Raw genomic sequence first — 26,232 nt, 5'->3', positions numbered from 1 at the left:
CGCCCTCAACTATGTTGTAACCTGGAGGAGACAAATCTAGCTTTCATTGGAAATGTTTTAGAATAATTACCTTGTTGCACCAACAGAGCAAGAGTAATAACACTCACAGATATACAGTAAAAGAAATTCATCCTGGGCAGAAAGGTTCACGAAAAAAGCTGTTAGCTCTGTTGAGGCTTGAGCTGCCACCTTCACAAAGCTGTCGATAATAAGATGCTTATGGCACAGCTCAACGTTAACGCAGGTAGTTATTTCTTTTTGTGCAGTATAAATGCCTATCAGGTGGCATTAGCAGGCATTAAGAGGAGGTGTTAATGTGTTTTTGTGGCTGTGCTGAGCAAAGGCGCTACATTGCAGAGCTGTTGCCTGGCTCCCTGCTCTCAGCTGTGTGTGGTCCCGTGAGCCACTTCACACTCTGCTTGTGTGGGAGTGAGGCTGAGATATAAATAGATGGGATTCTAGGTAGAAAGCAGCATTAACAATGCCAGGGTATGATAATACCAGGAATTAATGAAGTCTTGTGTACTTATTGGCAAGCTAATGCTTTTTGATTATAATGTGTAATGTGTAATGTGGGCATCACTCTCTCTCCCTCAGACTTGACTGTCTTTCTCAGTGTGTATGAATATTTAGTCCTTTAAACCCTCCCGATAGGTTGACAATTTAGGCACTGGTACAGCTGCTACAATTCAGTTTATGTTGATCCAGTGAAATTTCACACAAATAAAAACAGACAGGAATTGAAATGTCTCATATTCTGTGTAGCATTTGCTCTTTAATGTTACATGTTAGTAATTAAAGTCTTCATCCGTTGTATCATCCCAGAAATACGGGCACAATGGTCATTTACCGTTTGCATACAAAACATAGTTCTGCTTGCACCAGACAAGTGCAACAATTCTGTCATCACAATGCTAATACAGCTATTTACAGTTTTTTATTCATAAGCTTTATAAATAAATGCTGCGAGTTCCATTGATTTGTGTGGATTAAAAGAGTGATAAATTAACAGCAGGTTTTTTTTTGTATTTTGTAAGGCTGTGAACCTGAACTGTGGAAGAAAATGTTGCAGAGAAAAGAGTAAACTGGTGTTTGGCTAAATAGGTCTCAAACAAAATAGGAAGTCAAGTTAATAAATAAAGCCTCTGAGGTTAAGTAGATCACAATCCAGTAGGAATCACTAACCCACATTTAAGATTGCTATGTGGTGCAGTACTTCTGGTCCAAGTTGGGAATTTGAATGTCAAAATGTGGAGTTTCCTGGGACCAAAAAAGGTTCTTGGTCACAGAAGCTCCAATCATTCGTGACTCACAGAACGTCTTTTTTTTTGACAGCTCAGTATCTGTAGGCAAAATTCCACTGTACCATGACAAAACAGTTCTGCCATAATTCATCCTACTGTCTTCTCATCTGTTTTAATGGTTGATGTGATATCTGCAAATTGGCTTGATTACACGCTACAAGAAGTTACAGTAAGAACCCCATGAGGTCTGTGGCAGAGAGTTTTTGTTACTTTTTATGTCTAGACCCCAGGAGAAATGTGGCAATGTTCCATCCCAATGCAATGGAAGCTCACAACTAAATCTAGTGATGTCTTCTGAATTGCTTTAGCACAGAGTACTAGTGTCTCGTGTTACATGCAACCTGCAGATGCATTAAAATGATAGGAATTGCTTTCACTGCAGAATTTGTCTATTCCACTTTTGTAGAACTGTTAGTGCAAAAAGAGGGATAGTGCAATCAACAGCACTTTGAAATATTGGTGGGTTTTGCTTTAATGGAGAGTTTCAAACTGACAGCACATTGTATTTTAATAAGCTGTACTACGTCTTTGGAAATGAAACCTGTTCAGCGAAGAGCAACACACTTTTGGCAAAGCTGTAAGTCACAGTATGAAGTGCATTAGTAAGCACCAAAACAAAGCACTTGGTAAAATTATTATTGTTGTATTAGGTGTGATAGGTTACATATTCAAATCCAAATGATTTGAAACATTTATATTTTAAACACAGTTAGGAACTGGCTAATTTTCAGTTTATTTTCTTCAGTACATAGCAGTAAATGACTATACAGTATAAATGTATGTTGTATTACATTTAAATGAGTTTTTATATATTTCCAATTTGTAGCACTGGTTGTGTGTTTTATATGTCTCGGCTTGTAGTGTACAGAGGGGAATGAGCAAGAGGTGCACAGTCCTCCAGCCATTCGTCACAGACACTGTAGCCTTGGACTGTAGGTTCAGCTCTGAGTGGAGGAGCAGTGTGTCCCTCCCTGAAGTTGCCTGCAGGTGCCTGGCTGACCACAGGGGGCGCTGTTTTGTTGCAAGCCGAGAAATCCCAGGCCCATTAATCCACCCTGTCCTTGACGGGTCTCAGCCGGTTGTGCCATGCCTCTCAGGGAATCCTGGGCAAGGTCTGCTAATGACAAGACACAGGTTCGAAGTCCCAGTCGGCCTACACTTGGACAAGCACCTTGACTGGGGGAAACCCCCGTTCTTCTTTTTAATTCTGAAGCTGCGATAAATTCTATGGAACAGTATTGTTGTGCTACATGGTGAACTTCATTGTAGGAATGCCATTGTCAGGTTTTAATGATAAGTCAATGTGACTTTTTGTAAATGAATACTCGTTCCCAGTGGCTACAAATATACTGTACTCAGTAAAAAGAAAGTATGTTGTCTGCTTCAAGTTTAATAATCTTCCTGTTCTGTGTACGTTGTGCAGTGGTGCAGAAGCAGTGTAGCAGTAACCCTACCCTTTTTGCTTGCTGCGTGGGATTTGGAATGGGCCCCTTAAAATGTGAGACACTGACTGCACCTGCAACTGGTTTGCCTCTGAATTTGTGTGCTGCTTTTGGTAAGGGGTTAGATACCAAATGGTCCAGCTCTGCCTATATTTTTACACTCAACCTGCTAGTGGGGGAGATTAATCAGATTCTAGCAATGATATGCATGTTTGAAATTTTCATCAAGCAAAATTAAGTCCTATAAATTAAGTGGTCTTCAGTGTAATGATTCAATAGTGTGAGCTCCACTCCCCTTGATAAAACTAGCAAGTAATAATAATACACTTATATAGACCATCTGGGGACTCCAGTCGAAGCACTTTACAGGTAATGGGGACTCTCCTCCGCCACCATTGTGTCCAGCTGGGTGATGCAACAGCAGCCGTAGTGCACCAGTACGCTCACCATACATCAGCTCTCAGTGGGGAGAAGAACAGAGTGATGAAGCCAGTTTATAGATGGGGATTAATAGGAGGCCATGGTTGGTAAAGGACAATGTGAAATTTGGCCAGGACGCTGGGATTACACCTCTACTTTTTTTAAAAAAACGCCCTGGGATTTTTAATGACCACAGAGAGTCAGGACCTCACTTTTACATCTCATCCTAACCACTGCGCCTTTTTACAGTATAGTATTTTTACAGTACCCCCTTCACTATACTGGGGCATTAAGACCCACACAGACCACAGGGTGAGTGCCCACTACTGGCCCCACTAACACCTCTTCCAGCAGCAACCTTAGCTTTCCCAGGAGGTCTCCGGTCCAGGTACTGACCAGGCTCACACCTGCTGAGCTCCAGTGGGCTGCCAGTTGTGAGTTACAGGGTGATATAGCTGCTGGAATGAAAAGGATTCGGATTTTTGTTCTAAATAATTTCTACTAAGTACTTAATTCCAGTAATCATCTACTCAGTTGTTCACAATTAAACCATTTCTTGTATTTTGAGGTTGACAGTTTCATGGGGGGCTTATTAAACTTGTTGTGTCATCTTAGCAAAACCTTGGCTTCCCAATGTAATTGATTTATGGGCACAGAATGTTTTTTCAGGAATGACCATGTAACAGCATCAGTATTGGAAGATGTCAAGTGCACGTCAGCACATACTGTAGCATGACTTCTATTCTCACTTGTAGAAGCTTGGCACTGATACTTATTAATGTCACGAACAGTTCTTTCCGGGCCCTATGCGGACGACACGATCCAGAATAGTGAAGACACAAGGGGAAAAATGGTCATGCAGGAAAAGGGTCTGGAGACGGGGGGCGTGTCCATGCAGTGCAGGTGTCCAGGGGAAGTGAATCCAGGCGAACAATCCACGTAGGAAATCCAAAAGAGTAATCCGAGACAAAGGGTAGAGTCCAGGGCCAGGGGATCCATCCAGGGAGTTAAAACACGAACCGGGTCGGAACCGGCGAGGGGAACCAGGAACTAGGAACAGAAAGTTAAAAGCATAACGGAGCCAGACGCAGCAAGACCCCGGGCTCTCATGATGTGGAAATCAATGAGGAACCAGGAGTGAGGTCCGCGTCTGGCTTTTAAGGGGGAACGGGAATAGGGAACAGGTGCAGACAACGGGAGGGAACGAGGAAGGGCTGGAGCTCCCTTAAGAGGAGGGGTTAGCGATCGTGACAATTAAGACAATACAGGTCAATGCCAGAGCAGAAATGATCCAAAGGGTCTAAGTGTCCTCTCTCAGTGATGACCGTGTTCATCTACTTGATTGTCGCTTGATTGTAATATTTTGAGTATAATTATTTTTGCAAAGCCCTGTGGCATATGAAAATAATAGTGAAAAATAATGGTTTCATATAGTCTTTGAGTCACATTTCAGTTAATGGGCAGCTAATGCCAAAAACATACTCTAGCTAAACCAGACAGCTCAATTCTTTTTCTGTTCCAAAAAAAGGATTTCTCCCCTCGCTCTCCATCTTTGCCCCATGCAGCAGTGTCCTTTGTCATTAGCTCTCAGCGTCTACCTGTGTGTGTTGGGGGGGGGGCTCTACTTTAATGGACAGGACCTGTATCCAACTTACCCCTTCCTTCTCACCAGCCCCCTCCAGGCAGGTGACCTCTAGGTTGCTGGCAAAGCTGATGAGCAGCCAGTCCCTGCTAATGTCACAACAACTGTGCGAATGGCATTTCCATTTCAGTCAATCACCGGATGGCATCGGTCCATGCAAGAGACAGGATTCAATTACCACTGCGGCACTGACCTCCTGCCACTCCTCTGCCCCCTGCGCCTTGTCACACAGCTTAATTTTGCTCTGTTAAAGATCCATCAGACAGGCAACGTTTTTAACCCCTTTCCCATCCTGTGAAGTTTTTTTTTTTAGAATCAAATGTAATAACTCCACCTGAAAGTCATCTACCTGTATGTTTCTGCTGGTCTCGTTCTTATTTGTTGCATTTCCTATGATGGGAATGACCTGCGTGCTCCTCTGTTTTCCTCTCCTTTAGTATCAGTCCAATCTGGCACTAAAATGACTTCTGCGCGGCGCTCAGAAATGCACAATGAAGGACAGAACAGAAGTGTCTTCAAAGAGCATTTCTGGAATTCAGATGTTGTATCCACAAATTCAGAAATGCATGCTATGTCAAAATCATTGTTTTTCAAACTAAATTTAAGCTGATGCTCTGTACCTTTAACACTATTTGTCCTTTTCACTTTATAACTGGTAATCAAGCTTTGCTCGTTATAAGGAGACTATAAGACTATATTCTGTCTTTCAGATGAAAAGTGTCTTTATAAGCTATTCTAATGGAATAAATACAATGAATAAAGAAAAGAAAACCAAGAAAACTGATTGGAACAAATCAGAAACAAAATACCTGAAAAATGAAGAAAATGGGTTTGCTTTTTTGCAGTTCTGTGGCACAAGACGCAGGTTTCTAAGCCATGGAATGATGCACCACCACATCAAATAACTTACTGTAATAATCAAATATATAATTATAACCAAATTTATAGAAGACTACAGGCATTCCTTAGTTCTTTTTTTGCACTACATCTAAATATTTTTTCAGTTTATTATTGATTATCCAACCTCGCTTTAGGCTTCAATCAATAGCTGTTAAGCCATCTCCATTTCTTAATCACAACACAGATACCTGTTAATTACCAAACAAGTTCAAGTGTTCTTGCTACTTAAGAGGGATTTCATGTCAATGTATTGCTTTGCTCTCAGTGTGCAGTGGATGTATCTCCCATTTAATGAAATGAAGCAGTCCTGTCAGGAGATCGCTGTGCTTCGACTGTTGAAGAGGAGAGACCAGGAACAAAGAAAGGAAATTAACAGGAAGCCGTGTGAATGACATTGTTTCCAATTTGATCAGGGATAAAGCGTGAACTTTTAAACTCGCCGAGGGTCTCCCTCTTTTCTGAACATGTTCGACTAAAGAAAAAGAAGCTCATTCAGATTATGCTTTCTACCATCAGAAATATCTCGAATTCTGTGGTGTTTTTTTTCAGTGCCTCATTTACGGGACATAAGTTACATTATATCTAAAGCTGTATATTCTTTTATTTTTATATTCACCTTCAGTCTTGAATTGTTTTTTTACACCCCCATTCAGAATAATCACTCTTGCACCAATACAGAAAGAGCAAGAAAAGGTGTGCTTGGCTCCCTGACTGGCACATTCCTGGTGCTCCACATCGCCTGGCAGGAGGGTTAGTGCCAGAGGATGGGTACAGCTCTGCAGTCCTGCAGAACCCTGAGATGTCGAAGGAGTCTGTGTTTTTTTCTGAGAGATTCTTGGGAAATTAATCCCAACTTTTTCCACTGATGGTGCTCTATCAATTGTGCATCCCTGCTTGGAGAATCCTGGTCACAGGTGACAAGTGACATGACCTAGGCTCTGAACTAAATTTGAAGCAGTATAAACAGCAGTGTGGTCTATAGTCTTGGTTTGGAAGAGACATTTAGAGAGCATTAAGAACTAACCTAGATAAAATTGCATGAAAACAAATGGGATAACAAAGTCATAAGAAATGGTCTCTAGTATTTGGCTTGTGGGCAGCCAAAAGACCTTTAAACCTTTATGTGTAAGGAGGATATCCCTGGAATTGGGCCAGACTGAGATGACCGTTTCCTGTGGTGATGTCAAGCTGAGTTATGGTGTCAGTGGGTGGACAGTGGCTCCTGCCAGAGATAACAGCAGTAGCCATGACGTCATGAATCTCAATGAGGAGATGCTTTGTTTGTCTGCAGTATCTTGGGGTGCCATGCCAGGAGTCATTCAGGATATCAATAGGTTTTGATAGGTAAGGAGGTGGCTGGATTTAGTGTTGTGATATTGTGATGGGAGCCCTCTATTGAGATATTGTATTTACAAGAATGATGCTACACAATGCTCACTGTTAGGGCTTATGTGTGACTGACAGGCTATAAATTTCTTTCAAGGGAGACTATGCTACCCTGAACACCCTGGCCAGCATCACAGCTAGCCTCATTCAGCATACAGTATTTCTTCCAAGTGTTCGTGTTTTTAATACTTTACCCTCATGGTAATCAATGTCTTCAATATTTCCTCAAATATGTCCTCAAAATATGTAAATTTCCTTTGAGATTATCAGCAACCTCTGTTAGATTAAACCAGATCTTTAACCCTGTTAGACATCTAATTCCTTCCTGTGTTTGAAGTCCACCCAATAAATCATACATTTCTTAGCTCCATCTTGGAAATCTAGTAATTAATCACAAATCACACCACTGATACTTCATTCTTTGAGTCCAGCTAAGTCAATGAAAGCAAGTCAAATCAAGTCAATTTCCTGAAGGTTGGCTATTTAGGGTAATAGTCCGTGTGATAATGCATTTTAAATTAAGATACGCCACATGATTTTATGACAACAGCATCCTTTTCACACCCAGTGTTTTTGAAACTTGAGTCTTAACAATTCGTCTCATTTGCAGATGAGGAAAACGCTGGGTTTGGTGGCTCACATTTTCATGACAAAGATTTTTTCTCGGAGATCTTCCCTTTCTCAAACATTTCTGTACCATTCAGTCCCTGCTGCACTAGTAGACGGAACTCACCACACCCTCAGTATAAATCAAATCAAATATACATCGTGGCAAACACTTGGACTGAGCTACTTGAAACATCACAGTCTTGTTTATTATTGAGGTTTAAGGTCAAACAGGTTAAATGTGTTTCTTTACTTTCACTAGTGTCTGTGCTTTTTGTTATATATGCTAATATTTTGTTGTTGTTTACAACAAGATAACTTGGAAACACCCAGCTCTGTGCTATTTTGCTGTTTTTAACAAGTGATCTTTCCTACTCTGTCCTTAGAAACTGAAGTGGAGATCACGTGTTAGGATAATTTTATTTCAGGGAATGGTCTCATCTCATTTGCTGTTTGGCTCTTTTGACTAACTCAAGGTGGCAATTTAGGATCCCTGTCTTCTTGCATCGCTGTGCCATTTTATCTCTTGGGCTATCACCTTCCCTTTCTTGTTTCAAAAAGGAATTGAGATTTCCTGATCGTTGCCATGTACTGAGAGAAAAGCTCATGACCTCATTTGTTCTCAGCGGAAACATACTGTACGTAGAAGCACAGAAAAGGTGCACTGACTTTGCAGTAACCATGTTCAAGATTCATGTTATTCCAATGAGATCTCAGCTCTGCCCCTCTCCCCTCAAGCACAATTCAGTAACTTTTTCTTGTACAGAGAAATCTTGTATGATGAACTCCCGCACAAATAATTCCATTGTCGTTGAGTTTTTCTCTGGCAGTTAATAGGAATTCCCTGTGGGATTGTGCTGTTATCACCAGGGCACTTGGAGCCTAATCCATAGGGATATGAGGCTCCATTTCCCTGCTGTTAGCGAGCATTAAAGATCACGCTCTGGCCAGTTAATAGCTGTCTCTCTCCCGCCTCCTAGCCTGATGACTCCTCTGATTCCCATCACACCTCATTTCTCTCGCCGCGCTCTGCGTCCTCAGACTCTTCATTACAGCGCAGTGGGGTTTGTGCAGCAGCTGTAGAAACTAGCAGAGCGAGCAGTTAACCCTTCACTCCCAGGGGAGAGTTGTTCACAGACCAGCAACAAGACAAGCTTAACATAACCTTCTACTCATTCCGGCGCCTTGCTTCGTACCCTGTTCTGTGATGCATGGTCTTCACTGTGCTGCCGTCCATTATAGAAACAGTACAAACAAAAAGGGAAGTGCGGAATTGCCCACTTTTTACTATGCTTTGCAGTGTTTAACATTGCATAACGAGGTAACTTGTTTTTTGCACCCACTCCATTCCCAGGAAGAAAAAAACTAGCAAAAATCAGAAACATTAAATTGGTTTTTTTTTGAGTAGTGAGTAGTATGAATAGTATGGAGTGCATGAAATTGAGCCTATGTCATGCTCACTATAAGGCAACTTATTTTTCTAATTTTCATAAGAAAGTATCAGGTAAAAGGATAAATCATGCCAAAATGCCTCCAATTGGTCTCATTCCAAACAGGAATACTATAAAAATGCTATACAGTATATGTACTTAATCAGCATAACTAAGAGTATTACGTTTTCTGTGTCTGCGCTCGGTATCATAGTTTACACATACCTGTAAAGGACATTTCAGTATTCAATCCAAAACTTGTTGCAGGATCAATTGTGAGGAATGAAAGACCATCCTTCCTTCCTTTTTCTAACCGCTTTATCCAATCCAGCGCCACAGGCAGGATACACCCTGGATGGGATACAAGTCCGGCGCTGGGCACACCCAGACATGAACACCCTCGTACCAGGGGCTAATTTTCCCAGAAGCCAGTTAGCCTATCGGGATGCCTTCGGACTGTGGGAGGAAACCAGAACACCCAGAATGAAATTACAATTCATGCAAAACGTGCTGTGAGAAACATAAAGACACTGAGTTAAAGGCCTCAATGATAATTTAATCGGAGGCAAAATTACACACATTCAGAATAAGTGGAGATCATTGGATAGTGCTGTGTTGAACAACTGGAATGGGTACGTGCTCTCTGAAAAGAGTAATTAGGTCTGTCAGCCTCACCTAACAGTGTGGTTAATGCATGGCAATTTATTGTGTACACAAATTAATTTTCATCGATATTAGAGCATCAGAGGGTTCTGGTCGAAGGGCACTCATATACAGCAATTATATTATTACTGTAGGTGAGAATGCATCCATAAAAATCTGAACAAAGAACTGGAACGCTAGAGTGAATAAGTGGAGGCCAGCTATAGTGGGGGCAGATTGCAGCCCAGCCTCGGGTGACCTTGCTTGACTCTTTGAAATGAACTGCAAATGCTAGGAATCAAATCATAGAGCTCTTCTGCACAAGATTACAGGAAGGTTAACATATTTAGGAGAAGTGGCTTGCAACTGATGCCGAGTTTAATGGGCAGCTCAGTTCCACGAGATTAGTTCTGTGTTTGTGTGCTCTGGATTACTACGGCCAATTTCTCCCCACCTCCACCACCACCCTCCAAATGTCAATAAACTGACTGAGGAGGAGGTCCCTATCAAAGGAAAAGGGTCAGAGGTATTTGAAGTTGATTGATTCTCTTTTATGGGAATCCCAATGAGTTAATGAGGCTGATTTTTTACAAATTATTTAGAGAGGCAGCGGGCATCTTGTCCCCTGTGGTTATTCATGAACGTATGAAGGTTTCAAAGCTTTGGTATAGTTCATCTAGTTCGGGTTAGTGTTTGGTCACTTGATCAATAGTTGCACCTTTTTACCTTTTTGAGCAAATAAAATAGATCAGTACAAGAAAAAGAGTGCTTAAACAATTACTAAATGATTAAATTGATTCTTGCAGTTTTATGAATGGAAAAGGCAAGTGGTCACATGAATTGATGATTTTGTTATAGATATTTGACAAATATAGTAAATGATGAATGTTGGAAGTGATCAGTATTGATGATATCAAAGTGTGGTCCTTCACTGGGAATGTGGCATACAGTAGGATGACCTGCTTACATTAACCAAAAACTATGAGGAAACTCAGAGGTAGGACTGATGCCAGAACAGCCCTGGTGTAACAGAAGCACCGTCACACCCTAATATGGTCTATAACTTAGTGGCTTAGTTTGTTTTCCCTTCTGTTTAAACCTCAGTCGATGGGCGTGCACTGAACTTTATCTGAAACCCACCTCCTTGCCAACTCTTAAATTAACCTAATCAATAACCCTGAGTCAACAAACGAACACAGAACTTAACCCACGTCTGTGCCAACTTTTAAACTAACCTAACCAAAAGACTGCTTTCACTGCAAGATGATTCTCACACAGAGACTTTCTCTGTGAATCCAGAAACCTCTTCTGGATTTAGACCTCTCTGCCTGTTCTTTGACCACGACTTTGCCTAACGGATTGGATTTCTTTGAGGACTCCCTTGGATTCTGACCCCCATTTCTTGTTCCTGGACCTGGACCCTGGCGTACGATTTGGCTTTGGATGCCCCGACCTTGCTTGTGCCTATTGTCTCGACCCTCTCTCGAACACTCTCTCTTCTCCGCATAGGATCCTAAGATATTTTGTCTCGGCTGCCTTAACACCTTTGGGACTTTCTTCAGACCACTGCCTATCTTTGTTCCGAGTCACAAATTGTTGTTTAGCAGAAACTGTTTTTTCTTTCTGTTTCCCTTTCTCACCACAGCAGTAGGTATTTTTGTTCTGTGAGCTCTCTTAAGCATATTATTTTTTCCATTTTTTCAGCCTGCAATATTTATATTGCACAGGAATCTCTGTGCTTATAATTTATGTGAGTGATCCAGATTCTGGTATAAGTAGTAAAATAGTCAAGTTCACAGAGAATCCAAGTATATTCCATCTGTATATATCTCATATATGACAGACAGACACTGTAAAGGAAATTCAAAAAAGCCAAATTCAAGACTGAGCAAGCACCTGATAAAATGGAACTTAACGTAGACAAGTGTAGACACTTGCATGCAGGTAGTGAAAGTATGAGCTATATACAGTAAGATGGGAAAGACTGACCTCCAAGAAGCTACTTTTGAAACAGGCTTAAAGTGTCTATGGTGACAATGTTTTGGTCTTGTCATGATTGTAGTCCCTCCCCCTTAAGGGCGCTCCGGCTCTTTCACTTCGGACTTGATTTTTGCACCTGCCCCCTGTTCCAGCCTCCTTCCAGCCCACCATAAGAGCCAGACGCCCACTCTGTTCTGGGCTCTGCATTGGTTCCCGTACCAAGCGAGTCTGGGATCTGAGTGTCTGGACCCGTTCCCCCTTTTTCCCCCCGACCCTCCACCGGGTCCCGCTCCGGTTTTTAATCCTGTTTGTCCTTGTCTTGGATGGACCGCCCGGCTTGGACCTTTTGCCTTCCTCTTGGATTTCCCTTTGGACTCAGTTTTGGTGTTTGCCCTGGACTCACCCCCCTGAACACCTGCGCACCATGGATACGCCCCCTGTTTTCATTCCCGACTCCCGCATGCTTTTTTCCCCATGTTTTCCTCACTCGTCCCCGGATTGTGTTGTCAGCATAGGGTCCGGAAAGAATGCTTCATTACAGGTCTGTATTCACATTTTCCACCTCTTTACAAAAAACATAATGCTGATTTGGAATCAGTCCGGAGAAGAGAGAGTTGATACACTCATGGGCTTGATGTAATGCCCTTATCTTACAGACTAAAAGAATCAAACTATTTGGTTATGAACACAGAAGACTTCTAAGGTATCTTGATCAAATATTCAAAATCCTTAAGGATGTTGACAGAGTCAACCCCTTTTCCGTTTTACCTGTCTTCAGTTCCAGTGTTTTGAAGGGCGAGAAAAGTTGCATATTTAACATTAAGCCCAGAGCCCAGCTGAACATTTTGCATTAAATGCTGGAGGGCAGGCAGATTCAATAGTTCGGAATAGGAGTGTGCAGTACATCACTTAAAAATTGAGCATCAGGTGAAGATTTAGGTAGAAAGGACACAGTAACATGTTTAATTGCAAAGAACTGTTCAATTTCATCAGTGTGTGACGAGCTGCAGTTTCTCCTGTTGAGCAGATGCTATGGTATATGACTTCCTGTCGAGTATCGAGAAGCATACAGACACAGCGACAACTTGTGCATTTTTTTTGCACCATGCGTTTATTTTTTTTCAAACGAAGAAGAAAAGAAGGGTTTGAGCCTCCAACACAAAAAACAAAGAACAATAATAAAAAAAACAGATAATGATGTGCATGTCTGCTGGTCCCTGGAGTCTGTCTCTATATCTGGTTGCAATTATTGCTGGGTTTGACAGATGGAAGTTAAAAGTGCGCTTGCGAGAGAGAGAGGAGCCGTGGCAGAATGTGTGAAGAGCAGGCGTGGAAGGGGCCTTTCTCTCTCCTCCCTGGTGCTCAGTGTGCCAGCTGGGCCTGCCGCCTCAGAGCAGGTACCATCACCACGCAGCTGTTATCCTCACACACGCACCCTGGCCACGACTCACACACGCCAGCGTTGTACGGCTCAACGCTGGAACCAAGCCACATCGGTGAATGCGGAGCCTGATTGACATCCGGCGGTCTCCAAGACCATTTCAGGACAGGAACAAGGCGTTAAGTACATTCGAGTTCTAGAAAACCTGTCCTATCCCACCGTCAGGCTGGTTGTTGAAATTCCTTCGGTCTCCTGTAAAATAAACATTATCTGCCCAGGGTGATTAAATGCTTAAAAAATAACAAAGTTTTCTGTTTAATTCCACTGAAACAATACAAAGTAGTTCCAGTGACTCTTTGAATAACTGGTGTACCAGTGCTTATAAGAGCCACCAAAATGAAGGTTCACACTATTGGATTAAATAGTGAGATTCGATGTGTTATATATTAAAGTATACCCACTTACAAGTGGCACTGTTTGTGTATTTACAGTATGTAAAAGTGCAGTGCAGTAAAAGAAAACACATTCAACATGTTTCGGTTTTGGTTCCAAATAAGGTATATATGAATGGTTCTATTTTAAGGTATGTGCTAAAACAGTTTTAAAGAGTAACAAGATCTTTTTTCTGGTAAATTGAACTTCAGTAGCTGTAAGATGCAGATTCTGAGTTAGAGGTGGCAGACTCTCTATATTGCCTGATGATGTTGAGGAGCTACTTGGGAATGGGAGACAAAATGTTCATCTTTTCACAGGATCCCTGACTTCAGACATTAGAACAAAATAAAGATCTATCAGAGACATGCTTCTCAGGAGCATGCACAATCTGAAGTGAATTATGCCACTCATCAGCATAACAGCAGCTCTGCTATTTACTGCTGAAGAGCAGCCTAGAGCCTAGTATTTGTCCCATATGCTGACAGCAAATCAGTCCAGTTATCCCGGATCCAGACAACTACTTCCTCATCTGGCTTTTAGTCTACAGAGAAAAAAAATAGCCAATTCTTAGCAATGTTTCCGTGCATGATATGATTTGCTTCCCCACCCTACTTGGACTGCTGTCGTCATCTGCATCTTGCAAGATGAAGTGTATAAGAAAGAAAAAGCATCCAGCACTCGGAGATAGCCTTTCAACAGCAACCTGGTCATTGAAGACTAACAAAAGATGAACGCATTGAAAGAGCTGAACATTGCAGTCACACAGATTAGCAATAATGGATGGGCTGGAGCGATTTGGTAATGCTCTTCAGCTTGCCAGGCTCTTGCTGTCGGAAGGCAATGTGTTTGTGTATTACCTGCAGGCAGTATCAAAGGGAATTTTTAACATTATCCGATTAGCTGCAGGGTAGTATGTTTAGGCTTACTGCGATATCTGCATGTCAAGTAAGCTGAGGTTTACGCTCTTAAGAATGTCCCACAGTGAAAATTAGTATTTCCATAAAACTGTAAACGGCACAGTCTGTTCTCATTCAGGCACTCCATAAATAAGCCCACAAAGATGCACACAGCTGCTTGAGAGAGCCCAGGCACAAAAGTTCATTTACAGCTGTATATCCACCACAAATGTCTTAACTTCTGAGGCCAGCTAGATCGCAGACTTGTGCAGACACTGTGCAGTAAGCAGAGGGATGGATTTAGACATGAAAATGTGAGGTCCTGCATTTCAGAGCAACCCCAGCTATGGAACATGTGTCCAAGATATCCCAAAATTTTGCAAAGTTTTAATCATGTCTTCCTATTAATGGAATTGCAGAATTTCCTTTGGTTTCCTGCTGGTTTAGCAAAGAAAAGTTATCTGTTTGTACCTAAGAAACTGAGCCCCACCTGCTTACAGGATACTTATTAATCTGCTTTTTTGAATCAGAATATCATCCATTTGTGTACAATAATATTCTGTGAGGTAGCATAAATTGGGAAAAGCAAGTGTTCATGCTGAATAAAAAAATAAGGAACTTAGCAGTATGGCTTTTCCGAAGTCTGTGTTATCACAGGTCTATTACCATTGTGACTCGTGAACAGATAAGTAAGCTGAGGCCGTTCAGGTGGTTTGTATTGGAAACCTTTATGCATTCCTGAGCTGCTGTCTCTAGCACTGATACCCCAGCCTTCCAGGCACTGTGATTCTAGCACATTTCAAGTGTTGCCTTTAATGATTCCACAGAAACCGGCCGACGCCAAGTCTGATCTGAATGGCTGTGCTTGACGTCTCTGTTCATTTGCTTAACGGGAAAGAGTGTAAAATAAGAAAGCCATCATATGGTCAGGCAGATTTCAGGCACCGTGCCAGAGATGGCAAATGTGCTCTCGCAACAATTCAATCTGCTCCCATAATTCTCTAACTTTAATAATACAGACAGAAAGGAATATTTTGTGCTATTTAGCTGGCAAGTAGAGCCTTTTTCCTACTCAAATGGATGACTGTGGCATAGAAAGCTTTCTTCAGAGCTGGTTTGCTTAGTGCCCTCACTGATCTCAGTAGAGAAACTATGAGCTTCTTTCGTTAATCACAGGTAATACAACACTTCTGAAACATCTGTTTCTCAATTTGCCTGTAGCTAATTAATCCAGTTTTCCAAGAACCTTTCACATCTGGAGAACGTGAGCTCAAATCCAGCACAAGTGAAATTAACTTGCTGGTCCCTTTGCAGTCCTGATTTAATTATGTAGCAAAACACAAATTGGCTTTTATGTATTCTTGCGAATAGAGTGTTTTGAAAGATTTGCTTTTTTAAATCACAATGGAGTGTTTGTTCCTGAAATGCCACAAAAAGTATTTAAAGTTGCTAACTTAATAAAAGCTGAAGAACTAAGGAATAATTCTCAAGTCTTTTGCAAGGATGGACATTATATTTAGTTAACTGGTTCTGAAGCCCTTTTCCTCAAATGTTGCCTTTCGATCCCGGGGACCCACAGGGTTAAACATTGGCCTCACATTCCCTCAGGCTAACATTAGAAAGTCTATTACAATCTCCTCCGGTCAGAACACTCGGGAGCAGTGGTGCTATGGTACAGTAGGTATTTAAGAGACTGAAAATGACTTCTAATGCTCAACAGAACACAAAAATCTATTTGTTTGGTTCGATGGTGGAAGATAAAATAAAAGAAGGATTGAAAAAGGTGTCACGGTGGCAGTTCCGATTTGAAGAATACGTCTCCTTTCCTTCCTCTGTAGCCTCTATTTTCTAATTTAATTAGAAAATAATGTAATAATTCAGTTACCCTGAGCTGTTTATAAAGCAGGTCCATAAGAGCAGATGAATGCTCATGAAACTGTATTCTATAATCAGGATTGATCTTATTAACATGGTAATTCATGACATTCATTCTCAGGACTGCCCTCTTCTGATCACTTCCCTTTTGCATTTTTTTTTCCTTTCTTAATGTGCTCTCAGTTCCTTGCATCCCTTTGTTTCTGGGGTTGCCTCCAACTCTGCCCAGCTCTCACCAGGATAAGCTCTTTACTAGTAATGGATCTATACTATTTGTCTTACTCCCCTGCTGCACTTTCACAGGTCTCACCAACAACATCAACGCGTACATTGTTTTGAAATGATGCAATTATTGAAGCAACAATTGAAAACCTTGTGACCTAATTGTGACTTCAGCAGCTACAGTCACATTCAGGTTAACTCACTTGAAGTGGCCTTCATTCTTTCAGAAACAGAAGTATGTCCTGATCATGGTGGATCCAGATGCTCCAAGCCATAGCAACCCCACACGCAGATACTGGAGGCACTGGCTGGTAGCTGACATTGTCGTGAGTCTCTTGCTTTTGGATTTTTTGCATCCTTTTAACTGTGTTGAAGATTGCCTACAACCAGTGAATTCTCTCTGAGGCTGAGAGGCAAGTAAAAGCAATAGGTAACAGACTAGGGTAAAATATACAAATGTACCACTCATAGCGTACTGTACACACACACACCTTGTTTTGCACACTTAAGATTGGACAAGCCCGCCTTTATGATCAAATGCAATACAGAATCAGAAAGAATATATTAAGCTGTTTATATTTATAATTTGAGTCAATGATCTGGGTGTGTAATTCATTGGTAAAACCTATGATTACTGTGGGATCAGTGTTTCTAAACAGTATTTGCAGTGAAATGGCACATTTTACCATAAGTAATCCATCAATGTTATGCTCAGGCTTTCACCAGATTTTATCTAGATAGTTTAGATTTCTAGATAGATAGTTTATCCAGTTTATCTAGCACCTAGCAGTACCATATCTCTCCAGTCTTGTGCTCATCAGTGTACAGTACAGTACATGTATGGTAAGTGGCAAAATTTCTGTTCCAAGGAGCCTGTGTATCTATCCTTCGACCTAAGTGTTACCACTAGTTCTGGAGTGGCAATCATGAGGGTAAGAACTCCACTGACAAAATGCCCAAGCTCAGTGGCTGTTTTCATCAGTATAGAATCACAGGTTCCTGAGCAATCAGTGGATGAAAAGTGGAAGCTTCTAACATACAGAAGGTGGATTAGTGAGAACAGAATTCATGTGATGGATGCTGTATTTCACCATGTTTGTTCTTGAGAGAGAAAACTGTTGTTTTATCATGTTGACTCTGGGTCGAGGGGAATGGGGTGACGGATCTGCGTTGCTCTTTGACCTAGGAAGTGCTTTTACTATGCAGCTTTGGTCAATAAATGCTATATTTTAATTTACTTCACTTCCTTTCTCTCCGCTTTTCGGGTTGTCTGTCTCGGCCTACTGCAACCAATTCGAAGAACATGGCGATTTTATTCAGCGCGCTATTCCCAAAAATTGGCGTAATCAAATATTTAAATCCTTTCATTTCAAAAGAAGCATTGCGATCTTCCTCTTGAGAGGACGCCTATGCATACGTCTAAATTCAGAACATGAAAGTGTGCAGAAGAAAAGAGGGAAATTGAAGTAAACAATACCTTCACTGGTACTCAACATACTCACCTGCTCAGAGCAGTGAAGTGCAGGTCAAAGGTAAGAATCAATGAAGAAAAATGTCCACTCATGCAAAAATAAGAGTGATTCAGTATGTCTTAATCACCCTTGTGTTTACGTAAGTGGAGTTTTATTTTGGGTGCCTCAATTAGCACAAGACCATTGCAGCTCAAATGTAAATGAAAAAATAATGTTTAAATGAGTACAATAACACAGGGTCCAGCCTTTTATTTTCTAAAATGGCAATACAAATACTGTAAGTGCTTTACATGTTATTTTTTTCAGAGCTGCAGTGATGCAGAATAGCAATGTGTGCTCTAAGTATAGGCTGCTACTGGGCCTTTAATTGAAAAGCTAAGCTTGCTAATATAGATTTTTTTAAAGCGCTGATTTGGCAATCAGAAATCTCACGTACGTACCATATAAAAGCGTAAGTGCAAACTGGTGCTAAAAACACTTTGGAATGCTCCAGTTTGTGAATTCCCCCCCTATGTGCTTTTCATTAGCATGTTTCCAGCTTCTTGCATAATTACAGAATAAAAATATCAAATTAGTCATCATCCTCACAGCTTTAGAGCTGCTTTAGAAATATCTTGAATCAATTCCTTCTCAGTGCTAAAGACCTCTTAGAATGATTTGATAACTGGTTGTACATTCTCATGCCTTGTTTTCCAAGGTTAAATGTCAATGAATTTGGAATGGACTACGTCCTTGGTTTTGTTAAGGTCTGATATCGGAAGTTCTTCTTTGTAAATTTGCTGATGACTGACATTTCCATTCGGTTTATTGAAATATTCCATCTTGGTTGATCTGATGGTGCTTTAGTTTTCCAATGGTCAAAGTGCCTCTGAGGATTGTGATGGAAAAGGGGCCAGCTGTTTCCTTTCTATTACTGTTGTAAGACCACTGGATTTTTGGGCAGGGTGGTTATGAGAATCTTAGAATAACATGCCACTGGCATTAAGAAGATGAGCTAAGAGTGCGCTCCTGCAGTAACAATTTTCTTCTTTGTTTTCCTCGTGTTTCACAAGATAATGTCAAATGTAGTTTCACAAAATAATGTCAATGCTGAACAAAGTTCTACAGCTTCTGACAATTTTGTTCACTCAATGTGTGACTGGAAAATGGCGCCCAAGACTTTGATGGGGTACTGCAGTCTGGAAAGAGCAAGCTTATCGCTTCTTTCCAGCATGACATTATGCATACCACGTTCCTGGTGCCAGAAAGTCCTCTCTTTACCTAGTGCCAGAGGCCTTCCAGAAGTTTCCAAGTGGTGAATGATTTTGAATTTTTCAAAGGGCCAAAATCTACAAGTGTCTTTCTATGAAACATCTTTCATTTAAGTCCACATACAGCATCTATTACATTGTTGAAATTAACCTCTTTCCCCACTTTTTTTTGTGTGGAGATGGTACTCATCATTTAAAGATGTAAAGAAACTCTGTTTGTAGAATATCCTCAGTTATATTTAATGGTTGACTGATGCACTGCACATTTAATTTGGTTTAATACATCAGTCAAAAACACCTCCGTTAAATAGTCTGAGTGAAGTATATTGTTCAAGAGCAGCCGCTTCCCACCTGGAATCTGAATGCATGAACTTACAGTCAGGTGTCCACAGCCAGGACTCATGCCCCACATTGTTGCACTGTCATTGAGAGACTCTCCACAGATGTTAAGGAGGAGCTGCAGCCAAACGTTTATTTGTTAAAAAGTAGTGATTTGAATTCTTTAGATTCTAGGGGTAGATTGGTCCTGTTCACCTGCTTTTAATAGGCGCCTCTAATTTCCTTTATACATTTGTATCACTTAGGTCCATCTAAAGTGGTATCTGAACCTCCATTAGCCTGGATGATGCCGATGTCTTTTGGGAATGTTATTTCTAGTGGTAATGCTTTTAATTAATAATCCCTGCAGTTCTTTTGAATGTCAATGCTGTATTTTTTTCTTGTTCTGTTCTGTAAATTGCCATTTCTGAAGTCTCATGAAGTCTCTCATTTGTTTAATAGTTTGCAACAGATAGGGAATCTACTGTAGGAGGTGCAGTTGAGGCAAATATCCTAAAGGGATTAATTCATTGGAAATCTAGTCCAGTCACATGCACTTACAAAAAAATTAAACAATTTGACCTGAAACCAAAAAAAAAACCAACTGTCACAGAAGCCGGGGGCTAGGCGTGGAGAGAGACCGGCGAGACGGGGGGACCCTATGCGTAGCGGCCGGAATGGAGCAAACACAGGGGTTCGCTCCGGGCTCAAGATATCGGGCGGAGCTGGAACGAGACATAAGCTCTCAGATAGCAGACGTGGGGCGACTTGGTGAGGCGAGCCTCTCGACAACACATCCCAGTGCCGAGCGAGGAGGATAGGGAGACCCGGAAATATAGAGCCCCAGACAACAAGACACACTGGAAGAACAAGTAGAGCACAGGGAAACTAGGAACAGGACAGAGCAGGAGCGCCCTCTAGATGTAGAGGGCGTGACAGCAACTTAGGTACAAGTGGGATGAAGGCTGAGAACGTGACGCAGTTTCAAGTCTAGTAAACTGTTTTCATGAGATCCATGAGAAAGCTGCTTAAAGGAAGCAGTAATTATTTTGGAATAAATGTGTACTTAGAGACTGAATCAGTATACTTAAGAACTTTGATTTATTTCTTTATGTGCCACACAGTTTACACAAATGATTTGTTATTTGACCTGAATCCTGTCCTGGAATTTAAACAATAAAGACCAGACATGCTAGTCCTCCAGGTGCCATCTGCAATACCCAGCCATCTACCTGAGATCTGCAAGACTGGGATGCAATAGACAAAGCCTTGATGTTAACAGCTCCTGATGTTAACAAAATAAATTAACTGATGCTATAGATGTTATAGAAAAATGTTACAGATTTTAAATTAAGCACAAAATCATAAACTATGAGCCCTTCCTGCTCACTAGTCACTGTAATGACTAATGTAATGTGATGTACGAATGAATAAGTAAAGGTTGTGAAGGAGACATCTCACTGTAGAAATGTTCCAATGTTATCTGCATGCAGAGTTAACACGAAAGTAGTATTTGTTGGCAAAATTGTCTCGAAATCAAGAGCAATATTTCTAGCAGATTAAAAGAGAGTTGTTCACAAGCTTTTTTACAATGTAATGAGGCCATAACAAGTCACCGGAAGTTTTATTGGCTCTTTGTTTGATGGGGGTGTGATTGCATTGTTCTGAATCGCAGAATATGGTGCTGCGCATACCTGGAAATTGTCTATTTTGTGAATGTAAATTGGAAGTTTTACATGTTACTGTGCACATTTTACATTTATTGTGGCTTGAAATGCACACTTCAATGCTGATTCTTTCTAACCTCGAAATATAAAAAGAGTGTTCTAGTCCCCCCTTAAACCACTCCCACAGCTGAGGTTTGTTAACATTCACTCTTCTCAGCTGTGCTTATGTGTGAGGCAACACGTCTTTCTCAATCGAGAGCTCCACCTCCACGCCAAACACACCCTGCATGACTCCACAACACCAAGCCAGTGCAAGATACTGTTGCATGACAGGAAAAGGATTCTCTGAGTGCCTACCTAGATCTCGCAGCACTGGGCGAACAGCTATATCATCCTACAGCTCACAACTGGCAACCCACTGAAGCCAAGTAGGTGTCAGCCTGGCTAGTACCTGGATGTGAGACTTTCTGGGAAAGATAAGGTTGACCAGTAGGGGTCGCTCAACCAGCAGTCTGTTTGGGTCCTAACACCCCAGTATAGTGATGGGACCACTATACTGTAAATTGTCAAATAGTTAGCAAATCTTCCAATGAAACATAAAACCAAGGTCCTGACTCTCAGTAGTCACAGAGCATCTCTCAAAAAGAGTAGGGGTGTTAACCCTGGTGTCCCGGACAAATTCTCCCCTGGTCTTTCCCAGTCATGGCCTCCTAATACTCCCCATCTATGAACTGGTTCTATCACTCTGCCCCCCCCCCCCCCCACTGATAGCAGATGTTTGGTCAGTGTACTGGTGCACTATGGCTGCTGTTGCATCATCCAGCTGGGGGCACACATTGGTGGAGGAGGAGAGTGCCAATTGAACAACCAAGCCCCAGGACATGAAAAGAAGTACTTCCACTATCTATTCTTCTATCTGCTACTTGATGGCCCGCACTGGCCCTTCAACATAGGAATTACATCTTGATCTTAGCAGGGAGGAGGGGGTTTGATTATTAAACCAACAGAGGAACAGTAATACAGAGTGGAAACAAAACTGATTGTTTACACACAGGAGCTTTAAGCTTTTAAATGTAAAAGCAAGCACACAGGATAAAAGCTGAATAAATTAAACATCGCAGTGGTGAATTAAATCACCATGGTTTTCTTCCAAAGCAGATATGGTTCACTTTCAATCTGTTTTGTTTCTGGTTCAGAACATTGGCTCTACAAAATGCTGTTTTCTGCCTTTTGAAGCTGCAGCTCTTTGTCTTTTTAGTATTTTAAAATGTTAAATTTGAATGTCTTATATTTAATAGAGCATGTGACTCAACTTCTTAATTAATATGATACATTAAGATGCACTCTTAAAAATAATGCATTAAAAATCTTTATTGTGCACATTCCCGAGGGTGCTTAAGGATAGGATAGATGTGTTTGTTTCACAAAAAACACCAGTGGAATATTGGGAGAAACAGAATATTGCATATACTGTGGACTTTATTCACAAATCTATAACATACATGAACAATGTTTTAAAATACTGCCTTTACAGTATTTCCTTTGCATTTTATTCTTATAAAAAAAGTGTTAGTAATCCCATATTTACATAAAATCATTTGAACACTGGGCCCATATATAATAGTTATTATAATTATTGCAATAAAATAAGCATTACAATAAAAATGACATTTTATTTAGAATTTATAACTCTTTAAGATAATATAGATAGTAGACCAAATTGAATGAAATGTGTTATGTGCAGTAGCTTAAAAAAATTCAGTATAGTTGCTTTGATATCAGTTGTCAATAAGGTGTTTATACAGTATCTTTATCATTCTTTATGTTCACATTTACAGTACATAGACTTAATGGATAGTCACACATTTTTACATGACAAACACTGCACAGAGTAAAATGTATATTGGTGAAGGTCTGAACAAAAAAAGCAACAATATCATTAAATAAACAAAAAATCCTTTTACTGTTAATAGTCTTCATTGCATTATTTAAGAATGCTTATTGCTTAAGCTGGTGATTTTTGATTCATTAATTAAGATTCATTCTGTTATTAAAAGCCAAGTAGATTAAGAAAAAATGAAACTGAAAACAAACATCTTTTATGTGTAATTAAGGGTGACAAATTTGTTCTCATAGTCGCTGAGATTCCTTAAGACAATACAGGTTTTAAATTTTGTTATTCTTTCTAAGGTGTGCTTTAAGGTCACAATTTTATATTCTGTTGATTAATAATATATTGAACACAAAAATGCTCTCCCAACTAACATTATAACATTGATAACTGGATATTTAGCAGGAATTGTGTACAGTTTAATAGTAGGTTATTAAACTTTTGCTACACAAAGTAATTGAGCACTGATAATTAATTTTTAAATAACACATTCATTTCCTTCCCTTTAAATGTAGCTAAACTACATATACTAAACTTTTAACATGAAATAAAAACTCAGTAACTCAGCATTGCTAGGGGTAGTATTCATAATGGAATGGTAACACTATTCCAATAACCCTTTGTCATCTTGTCACAGGAATATTCATCTCTGTCCACAACCGAAAAACGTTAAGCATGTACAGTACTTTTTAACAGGCAGACTAGGGCTTGAACAACAAAACAAGTCAACCAGCAAGGGAATGTGCCATTAGGATGGATCTTAACTGGCAGCTTTCAGACTTTCCTATCCTTTGCCTATCCTTATCCTATTGAGGACTTTTTTCTGATGATCAACACTACCTGGGCCAAATTTATAGCTTTTCTCAATTTTATGACATTTCTTGCAGTGTCGGTAACTGATTTGTTCATACAGTAACCATTGGGTGATGGATCTGCTATAGGGTTTTAATTCTGCTGTTTATAAGCACATCCTTTATTTGTAGAGAGAATTGGTCATGGGTGATATAGGGTAATTGAATCAGTTCCTGCACTATGTTTTGATTATCCAATTTGTTTAATTTCCTTCTTGTTAGTAGTGATTTTTCCATGGGGATCTATTACGGACAATCAGGACTTTGTTTTCCCAGAGTACTTTTCCTGTCTCTTCCTAACTTTGTTCTGTCCACTGTGATGTATTTTTGGCTCTTTAGACTGACAGCCGCTAACCAGCCGTTCAATATTCCACCGCTGTGTGGGTGTTGCCATCAAATCTTTGAGTTGTGATTGGCTGCTGTGCTGGGCTGTTTGTGGTGTCGAGGATGGTGGTTGGTCAGAGAGGTTAATGAGTATTCTGAGTGATGGGTACCCTCAGTGGGAGGTGTTTAATTGCTGGGAATGGCTAAGTGACATCCTTTGACCCTTTCTTGTTATCTCAATTGAGTGTGCGAATTATGAAGTGTTAAATTATATCCAGATTCCTCTGGGATACTTTTTTGTGTATGAATCCTGATGCTTTAATTTGAGGGGCTATTTTTTGACCCCTAGAATTCTTTGCTGATTTAGAATTTCCCATTTCAGCCTACTGATTCAACCCACCTGGAGGGATATTAACAATCGATGGATGAGTTTTCCCAATTCACAATGCCTCTGGGCATGATCTATCAGGTGCCTGCTGATGCTCAGACTGCCTCATGTGAAAGTATGAAACCAGGGCTGATTTGCATCCAAAAACTGAAGAAATAAGCAAGTAAACTGAGACTCAGTTCAAGGGGCCATGTAAAATTGAATTGCTAGAACCAAATTACTTTATCTTTATTAATAAGATGTTGTACAAAAAATAATGTATCAATTGTTCCCTTTGAAATCATCATGGCAGGTTTGTCAATGATTAACATTGAATTAAAATGTACTGAAACTGTCATAAGTAGCATGGTGGCACAGTGGTTAGCATTGCTGCCTGGCAATGCTGGGACCCTGGGTTTCATTTCTGGGCTACCTGCTTACTTACTTTAATTTCTTACTTTTACTGTCCCAGATGGGAAATTTGCTTTGCAGGCAGGTAAAAGACATAACACAATACATTTAAAATAGCATGGAGCTATTGATAAATAAGAGACATATATGTATGATGAGAAAGAAAATAATATAAATATACAATCAATGGTCCAAATTAAGAAGGTTAATGGGATTAGAAAAGACCGTAGTTCTACTGCATTTGAATCCAGGTAGTCAAATACCATACCCTGATGGAAGGAGCTCAAATTCCCTGTGCAAGGGGCAACCATGACAGTCAGTGATTATATTGGCCTTCCACACTATTTGATGTCTGACAGCTGAAGCCGCTGTTCTTCAATAATGTTGCTGGCTGCCTTTATTATCTTGCTCTGTCTGTTTTTACTTTGTCTTTGAAGGTTACCAAACCAGGTGGCTGCAGGGAATGTTAAGACAGGTTCAATGAAGGTTCTGCAGAATTAAGTCATTGCTGTAGTACACACATTAAAAGAGTGGAGTTTTCTCAGGAACAACAATCACGTTTGGCTCTTCTTACATACAGGCATGGCATCTGTGCTTTTCTCCAAGGTTAGCGTGTGATCTAGGGTCGATATATTTAGAACTTGACAAATTCAATGTCTTGCTCCTCAGTGATTCCTCAGTTTGCTTGGCAAATGGTGGTTGCTTTCTATAATCAGTGACCATGTCCTTGATTTTTGACACATTAACCTGAAGAAAGGAGTTGTTACACCCTTCAACAAAGGTTTGCTTCCACCACAGGCCCTGCTCAGTGTCTACTGTACGTCTTGAAGGAGACTGACAGAGTCATCAGCAAACCTGATGATGTGTCTGTCCTCAAAAGGGCTTCTCCACCTGTCTGTATAAAGAATTATGGGATGGGGGGTAGAACACACCCCTTAAGAGACCCAGTGGAAGAAGAAAGCTGCTTTGATATAAGACCATTTACTCCCACTCTTTATGATACATTGCATAAAAAATCTAAGTATAATCTTAAAGTCTAGATTAAAATTTGAGAGTAACACTAAGAATTGTGGTTGAACTTTGTTAAAGGCTGATCTATAATCTATAAATAAAATTCTGA

At 40.5% G+C, this 26,232-nt stretch overlaps 1 protein-coding gene across 2 annotated transcripts in view; it reads left to right on the top strand.

Annotated features, from left to right (window-relative positions):
- Positions 1–26,232, top strand: part of pebp4 (phosphatidylethanolamine binding protein 4) — a 123,887-nt gene that overhangs the window by 37,497 nt on the left and 60,158 nt on the right. For both annotated transcript variants that reach the window (XM_088908741.1, XM_088908740.1), the window contains exon 4: positions 16,789–16,887. In XM_088908741.1, coding sequence (XP_088764867.1) covers positions 16,789–16,887 — 99 coding nt within the window. The remainder of the gene's footprint in view (positions 1–16,788; positions 16,888–26,232) is intronic.

Source organism: Atractosteus spatula, chromosome 2 (genome assembly GCF_055471065.1).
Source record: "Atractosteus spatula isolate fAtrSpa1 chromosome 2, fAtrSpa1.hap1, whole genome shotgun sequence".
Taxonomy (NCBI): domain Eukaryota; kingdom Metazoa; phylum Chordata; class Actinopteri; order Semionotiformes; family Lepisosteidae; genus Atractosteus; species Atractosteus spatula.
The sequence above is the reverse complement of the archived record's forward strand: the minus strand, read 5'-3'. Positions and strand labels throughout refer to the sequence as shown.